The sequence below is a fragment of the Theobroma umbraticum genome, unplaced genomic scaffold, assembly GCF_002168275.2.
Source record: "Theobroma umbraticum cultivar Fairchild unplaced genomic scaffold, ASM216827v3 scaffold_30.0, whole genome shotgun sequence".
NCBI lineage: Eukaryota > Viridiplantae > Streptophyta > Magnoliopsida > Malvales > Malvaceae > Theobroma > Theobroma umbraticum.
Window position 1 is genome coordinate 803,486 of NW_018397254.1, and position 7,547 is coordinate 811,032.

Below are 7,547 nucleotides of genomic sequence, written 5' to 3' on the forward strand. Positions count from 1 at the left end.
TCTACATGTGAGATACAGACAGATTTTTAAGACATATGCATCAATTGAAGGAGAATACAAAATCATTTCAATCAGATGGCCATACCTGAATGTAGCGGGTAGTAAAAATACCTTGTTAAGCTGTCTCCTGCTATTGACTGGAATGCCTATGCATTAGTTGGGTTGAGATCTTTTATTACATGTAGGCAGACCAAACATAATAGCTAGAGTCACAGCAAGTGTCAAACACGTTGCATTTGTACCTTTTACTTGATCTGTGACATTTGTTCTGGTTGATAATAAAGCTGATGACCTCTTTACTCTCTTATAGGGCACGCTTGTGATGATAGTCTCGTGCCTCAAACCTATGCAAACAACATAAATACTTAGAAGTTGAAGTTAAATATTTTGGTGTTAAGTTTGAAGTTGGAACTATACTAACCATAGGAACTACACATTTGACAGAACACTAGCTCTAGAGCCAAAGAACAGTGTTGTTCTAGGGACAATGGTGTTCATCATTATTATTTCCAACTTGTTTCTCGTGACCTTAGACCTAATTTTCCAGCAAAATCATTGTATGGGTCTGGTCACATGGAAGCATCATAGCGATATTCTTCTTCTATATCTAATGCAAGAAAAGGATTACTGTTGGAATAATGTTTTCTTAACCAACATTGAAGATTGCAAGTGCAGCACCCTGTCTCCGGCACTTTTGTTCCAACCACTCAATAATTCCATCTCTAGATTCACCTACCTTTCTGAGTTTCTTGTTGAAACCTTTCTGGGATTCATCACAAGCTCTTTTGGCTGCTTTATCTGACTGTTTCTTTTCTTTTCCATGACTAAGGTTTGAACTTAATTCCATCCAGGATTCCAGCTTCAGTCTGAAAAAGATCACACTCCTAGCAGATGGGAATTAACATAGGCATAGCAATTCAATCAAAAAGCATAAAAGGGAAAACCCAACATCCAAACCTTTTACCAAAATGAAGATAAAAGTTTGAGTTTCGATTTGATTATTTGATTAGGTTTTCAGATAAAAAGAGATTAAACCAGTATATAATTATTTGATTACGTTCTGTTTTTTCTTAATGATTTTTTATAATAATATCTTAGTAATAAAAAAATTCCGCTATGAAGTCAAACTAGATAATTTAAGGCGAGCACAAACATTCCAGTGTCGTTACTATATTCAAGGTTACTCTGCAACCGATCCCTTCAGTCCATCACCGAATCAACAAATGAACTCCCAACACTCAAGTCTAAATTTGGTAATCTAAACCTTCTGATCATGACATGTCGTAGTTCTATTAGTCCACGTTCACTAATCATAACTCTTAAGAGAAGATTATGTGTAGAGAACACCACTAGGTGACGGGTTGACAGAGTCTAGCCAGCAAGAAAGACGTGCACCAATCACGGATTGGCGCCACTCTTCACGCATTTTCCTCTTGGAATTTTCTCGTGAAATGAGAAGGAAAAATGATAAAGAAATCGAGATTGAAGAGATGGGAAAAGGCTAGACATTAGGATTCCAATCATTTATTTCTAATAATTATATCATGTTTTTTCTATATTTTGTAGGAAGAAAAATAGCAGATAAGGACGAAAGTGTCACACCTTCTGTTTTTGGCTCTTCTTTGCAAAGATTTTTGCATTCATTTTCTGTTAGTTTAGTGTGATCCGATATTTGGGTAATATTTAGTTGCTGGTAAACAGGAAAGATCCATCGAAATTGGAGGTCTAAGAGCGATTTTCAACGCAATCTTGGATCCTACAAGACACGTTTTGGGCACAGGAGTCGACCCAGAAGACAATCATCTTGTTTTTCGAGAGAGTAATGGGAGTGATGATCGACCAGAGCCTCAGATAGCAAAGTGCTAGAATTTTTGTTCGAGTTAGTTCGATAACGTTTTCTTTGTTTTGGGGACTTTCTTGTCTTGGTTTGAGAGTTTCAAGCGAGAAGCTTTTAAGGTCTAAGGTGTAGAAATTATAAAGATTAAAAGGGCTTCTGATGAACATGAGCGACAAGCAACCAGCGAAGCTAAACGATGAGCAAATCGCCGAGCTTCGAGATATCTTTCGTTCTTTTGATCGGAACAACGATGGAAGCTTGACGCAGCTCGAACTCGGTTCGCTTTTGCGGTCACTGGGGCTGAAACCCAGCCCTGACCAGGTCGAAGCCCTGATACAAAAGGCCGACACGAATAGCAATGGTCTGGTGGAGTTCTCGGAGTTCGTGGCTCTGGTGGCTCCGGAGCTGCTGTCGGAGAAGTCACCCTACAGCGAGGAGCAGCTGAAGCAGCTGTTCAAGATGTTTGACAGGGATGGTAATGGTTTCATCACTGCTGCTGAGTTGGCACATTCTATGGCGAAACTTGGACATGCGCTGACGGTGGAGGAGTTGACGGGGATGATCAAGGAGGCCGACACGGATGGGGACGGGAGGATCAGTTTTGAGGAATTCGCACAGGCAATCACTTCGGCTGCTTTTGATAATTCCTGGGCTTGAAGGCATATATCTATAGTAGTTTTGTGGTATGTTTGGCTTTATCTATGCTTTGCAATCAACCAACAAGACATTAGACATGCTTTGATGATTGAAAACATCTCGATGCTTTGTGTTGCTTAGTAGCATCAACCCTGCAGCATTGCTTCATTGGATCAGAGATTAATCTATTTACCTGTTCATTGGTTGCAGGGGGAAGATGATTCCAAAGCTTTCCAACAGTTAAGAGTGAGGCATACCCACATGTTTATTCTGCTGCAAAGGCTGATTCCTTTCTGATTCATGTAAAATTCAAAAATTGGTTTTGATCATCATTCTTCTGACATCAGTCTCTCGCAACTGTGCAAGAATTATTCATATGTTATTCTTACATTGGATCACTCTCGCTAGTTTTTTTCTTTTGTGGCTTAACAGTTGTATTAAATTCTTAGGAGTTGGAGCTTTCTCCCTTTAGATTGTATTAGCCTCTTTCTTTTGAAGGATTGTTCATTTTGGCTGAATTTGGAATGCTTATTCCAATTGTTGTTGCTGCTGCATTACATGGTAGGATTTACTGTGATGTTCTTAGCTCAATGGAATGGGCATCGCCTGTAACTTGATATCAACCACTCTCATCACAAGAAGGATTTAGCCCCCAAAAGCTAAGCGAATACATTGAAAAGCAGCTAATCACATGGAAAGACAAAGGAGAAAAATTAATGAAATTTCGGCTTCTGTCCGAGAAGTTTACGTGGGTAACAAAGGGTGTTTACCTGAGGAAAAGCACCTTTCCTTGAGCACAAAAGTATTCAATGCAACTCAAGATCTTCCAAAGGGAAGCACACTCAATTTAATTGTGGAGATAGGGAGAAGAGCTACATGTCTTGTATCTTTTGCTCCTCCAAACTTGGCATGATCAATTTATTTGACATTCAACAAACTTGATTAGCTACAAGGTGAAAAGCATCAAACAAGCTTCACTTTCACCTTTTCCGCATAAGTGCAACAGTGTGCGCGTGCGCGTATGAATGTCTAGAATGAATTTTTGCGACAAAACTAAAGATGATTAAAGGAAAAGCTGAAAGCCTTGCACTGAACAATATGCATAAATACTCTAAAAATTGTTTCATAGAACTATTTAAGAAAGAAAATACACAGAGTTCTCTATAGCAGGTATATATCAGGCAGAACAACAAAGACTGAGTCATAAAGTGCAACAATCCTTCCAAATTATGATAAGCTACGAGTGTGCAGTAAAAACAATGTTAGAGATGATAGCTTGAACACAATTCTCATCTCAAAACTCAAATTCCAATCCAGATTGTATAGGAAAAACGCAAGGAAATGCTATACCCTCGGCATGCTATAAGAACAGAATGTGAAGCAGCCTCAAGCCTTCTTCTTCTTGGATTTGAGCATCACGAACCCAACAAACATGCAGAGGAGGCAGAGAAGCACCACACCGGCACAAACAGGAATCAGTATGGCATACTCTTGGGGCAGAAAATACTTGTGGATAAAATTATCGCTGTCCACAAATGGCTGGAAAACACCATGAAAGAAGTAAGAGTCAGAATCAAACAGGTTCACAAACAGGGTGCTGAGATTGAGAATGCAATAGCAAAATAAGATACTGACCACGATGATGACCCAAAACGTATAATATGTGAAAATGGATAAGCTGATGAAAGATAACAGGAACCCGACTGCTCGATCCGCTAATTCCATTCTATGATTATATTTTTGCAGCCCTTATTGCCTGAAATAAACCAACGATTTTGAGAATGTAATCATTATCAGTGATTACCCAGAATTCGCTACCCTTCCCTGCGATTTCCCAATCGGATCCCACGAACCCAAAAAGCTTCTAAGGCTTTAAAGTACAAAAATCAAGAAAAGGATTCGAAAGAATCGGTGAAAGCACCTTCAGCACGAGATCGATAGGAGCAGAAGATTTCTAGCGTGGGTTGCGAGACTTTCCGTTGCAGACGGCGAGAGAGAAAATGGAAAGATTGAAAGTCGCTACGTTTGGGGAGAGAGAAATTGGGGGGCAAATTTCAGAGGAGAATGTTTTATAGGACAACTTATGGGTTTGGGGGTTTCTAAATTTGTTTGATTAATCAGAGGACTCTTCTGGTTTTTTCTCTCTTTTTTAGATGGAACTCCTCTGTTCTTAAATTAAAAGGATTTACTTAATAAAAATGGGACTCCATTGGTATTGCTAAATAGAAATGATATGATCAAAATCCAAATCTGTCTTCTATTCTTAAAATCTCAAAATTTATCCAATCATTGACAATCAATATTAATTTCTTTAAAGGTTATAGCCAAAGAAATATTCATTTAATTTCGTACGCATCAGCTGTGTGGCAGGGGCACGTATGACAAGATAACAAAGCTTGGATTCCCAGATTTGTATAACAGGGCGACAGCCAGAACCTCATGCTAAAACAATCAAATAATCCCTGATCTCAAGTCAACTACTGTCTGAAAAATGGAGGCTCTAAAAGAATACACAAAAGGCAGATGATGAGGAAAATTTATTATCCCATGGAAGAAGCCTTCAGAAGAAGTCTTGCAGCATCCGAAGCAATGTGTTTCTTTTATTTCGAAACAAAACACCATCCAACTTAGCGCTTCCACAACAGTCTCACAGTTTTGATAGTCCGAAAATGCAAAACAGAACACAGTTTTCAGTTCTCACCATCACTTGTGCAGCATCCATTGCATTATATCCTTTCTGATAACTCCCTCACCTCTTGCGTAATTCACCCTCAATGTGTCATGTCCATTGATACTCAAATGCCTGTATTGGATCATGTTCCCAGCAGCCCTTGGTGGCCGCATCATCAATGCAATTGTGGGTAAGGATGTAGACCACATATTTGTTGATGTGCTAAAAAGATGTCTATCGGCTTCATGGTTTCTAGGTGTCATGATGCTTCCAGGAGTTTTCAATGGGGGTGAATTTGTCACTTGCTTTGAAATGTTCATTTTTGCATTGCCAGCATGATGGTGGGGTTTCTGCTGGGGTGGAACTCGGATCTGAGCTGAAGGTTTCATTTTGTCAAGCCACCGCAGGATCCAGTTACCAAGATTCCGACCAACTTCTAGGTCTCTCTGCTGTATGTTCCGGTGAACTTTGAGTGCCACATCAAATGCAGCTCGTGTTCGTCTGGTGATGAAAAAGATAACAGATTTGAATTTAGAAATGAAAGAAAAAGAAGGAAATATTAAAGAATGTCTTTTCAAGTGCACATTTGAAATGCCATAGTTCCAAACAAAGTGCAGTAATGAAAAACATTTACCATTCGTCAAGAGAGATAAACAATTATAGTAATGAATGATCATAGCTGGGAAGTAGTAACAGCAACAGCTGCTATAGTTGCAAACTCATACAAATGCATCTCACCCATGAGAAACGTTGCAAACTGAATTCATACTATACCACAAAAAGAAACCAAATACAAATCAAAGACAGGGAACAAAAGGAAAAATGCAAACCATCCCTTGAATCCTAATTCCCATGTCCATTCAGGACTCCGAGGGCAGTGCAAATAAGCCCTATGTCACAGGACCTAAAGGCAGCCTTAGTGCATGTCAGGATACCTGTCTGCTGAGGCACAATGAGGGCACGGGCATTCAAAAGAAAACAACTATGGACTACAGAACCTAATTCTACCCCAATGGACTGATTCTCACAGGCAGCGGACCCTAACTCTCCGAATTTCTTTTGAAGGGCTACAAGTAAACTTAAATTCCTGTAGGCCAAACATCCAACAACACCAAAACAAACCTCCACTAAAGAATGGAAGGAATGTAATCACCCTGAATGATATGTATCATGAATTGAATGAATCTGCAGAAATGAAAGTTTCTTCGAGGTGTCATAAGTCAGTTAGCGGTCAAAATTTTTGGTTTTCATGATATTAGGATGATGGTGCATAGTGTCAGCCTAAAAGGTCGATGGACATTTGGTAGTTTTTCGATCACGTAATTTCACCTCACCATTAATAGCCTATAATTTACACATTCATTTCCATAAATTCGTTTCGATAGCTTAATCAAGCAACAAAAAGATGATGCCAACCAAACCAAACCCTCAACAAAAACACAAAACCAATCAAGAATCATGTCAAAGAATCGAAAGGAAACAAAGCAATAGACAAAAAGATTCAACTAAGAGAGAAATTGGCGAATCCCTTCACCTTTGGACAAACTGTCGGATCCTAGGATGCTTAGGGCTAATAATCCGTCGCTGAATCCTCAAAGCAAGCCTGTAAGTTCGTTTGAGCCCCAAGAAATAAGCGGTTCCCAATGTGATCTCCCACAGCACCATCTTTCCCCCACTGCGTTCTTCCCCTTTCTATCTTTCCAACTCTTTCTCTTTCCTACGATCTTCGCTTTGGGTTTGTTTCGTTCTTCTCTGTGGGTCAGTTTCCTTTCTTGTACTTTTCAAAAATGGTGCTTCTTTTCTTTTCCAGCAAGTTACAAATAAGTTTTCTCTGATTCGTCGCTGTTCTTCGGAGCCGCCAGAATTTTCGATCCCGCGCTTGGTGACGTCCTCTTCACTTTGTTCTAGCTAAGTGCGAACATCACCGAAACCCCGAAAACCGATCCCAGCCGTTGAGATCTTTCTAAATTATATCTCCACCGTTTACCGATTTCAATGTGGATTTTATTGGGCCGAACTTAAATATTTCAGGCCCAAATTTTGCAGTTTTTGCTACTAAGGCTTTAACATCTCGATTCTAACTTACATTTGAAATTTTTATGCAAACTTGACCCCAAAAAATCTCAATATTCCAATATTAAGTACAAACTTATGCATATTTTTTAGCAAAATGATGTTGCAAATTGGCTTTTTGTTTATAAACATTAAAATAATGTAAAAATGTAATTGTGGTTACTATATAACTTTAGATAATTCATCAAAAAAATTTTATATAACATTTGATACTTTACAATATAATGTAATTTGATAAAAAAATAATATTATAGTGTTTGATATATAAATAAAATAATGATTAAAATACAGTTAAGATAATATTGTAACGTTTGATTTACAAATACTTTA

At 38.7% G+C, this 7,547-nt stretch overlaps 3 protein-coding genes across 4 annotated transcripts; 1 reads left to right on the top strand and 2 right to left on the bottom strand.

The window, feature by feature from the left end:
* Positions 1-1,315: 1,315 nt before the first annotated feature.
* LOC110421698 (Calcium-binding EF-hand family protein) lies at positions 1,316-3,050 on the top strand. Its single transcript, XM_021435386.1, has 2 exons — positions 1,316-2,520; positions 2,684-3,050. The coding sequence occupies exon 1, from the start codon at positions 1,997-1,999 to the stop codon at positions 2,492-2,494; it is 498 nt and encodes a 165-aa protein (XP_021291061.1). The 5' UTR covers positions 1,316-1,996; the 3' UTR covers positions 2,495-2,520; positions 2,684-3,050.
* Positions 2,683-4,761, bottom strand: DPMS2 (dolichol phosphate-mannose biosynthesis regulatory protein-like protein). 2 transcript variants are annotated; one of them, XM_021435497.2, is made up of 3 exons: positions 4,395-4,761; positions 4,109-4,229; positions 2,683-4,012 (listed from the first exon to the last, which is right to left on the bottom strand). In XM_021435497.2, the coding sequence occupies exons 2-3, from the start codon at positions 4,196-4,198 to the stop codon at positions 3,860-3,862; spliced, it is 243 nt and encodes an 80-aa protein (XP_021291172.1). In that variant the 5' UTR covers positions 4,199-4,229; positions 4,395-4,761; the 3' UTR covers positions 2,683-3,859. The 2 variants fall into 2 exon arrangements, with proteins under 2 accessions (XP_021291172.1, XP_089638880.1); XM_089782754.1 differs by lacking the exon at positions 4,395-4,761 and having other exon boundaries at positions 4,109-4,386.
* Positions 4,762-4,910: 149 nt separating this feature from the next.
* LOC110421610 (uncharacterized) lies at positions 4,911-7,049 on the bottom strand. The gene is made up of 2 exons (XM_021435272.2): positions 6,679-7,049; positions 4,911-5,645 (listed from the first exon to the last, which is right to left on the bottom strand). The coding sequence occupies exons 1-2, from the start codon at positions 6,807-6,809 to the stop codon at positions 5,177-5,179; spliced, it is 600 nt and encodes a 199-aa protein (XP_021290947.1). The 5' UTR covers positions 6,810-7,049; the 3' UTR covers positions 4,911-5,176.
* Between the last annotated feature and the right edge of the window lie 498 nt (positions 7,050-7,547).

Excerpts from the sequence above, each read along its gene's own strand:
- DPMS2 (XM_021435497.2), bottom strand. The coding sequence starts at position 4,198 with ATGGAATTAGCGGATCGAGCAGTCGGGTTCCTGTTATCTTTCATCAGC. Across the intron at positions 4,013-4,108 it reads CGTTTTGGGTCATCATCGTG|CCATTTGTGGACAGCGATAA; the intron begins GTCAGTATCTTA and ends GGTGTTTTCCAG.
- LOC110421698 (XM_021435386.1), top strand. The coding sequence starts at position 1,997 with ATGAACATGAGCGACAAGCAACCAGCGAAGCTAAACGATGAGCAAATC.
- LOC110421610 (XM_021435272.2), bottom strand. The coding sequence starts at position 6,809 with ATGGTGCTGTGGGAGATCACATTGGGAACCGCTTATTTCTTGGGGCTC. Across the intron at positions 5,646-6,678 it reads ATCCGACAGTTTGTCCAAAG|ACGAACACGAGCTGCATTTG; the intron begins GTGAAGGGATTC and ends TTTCATCACCAG.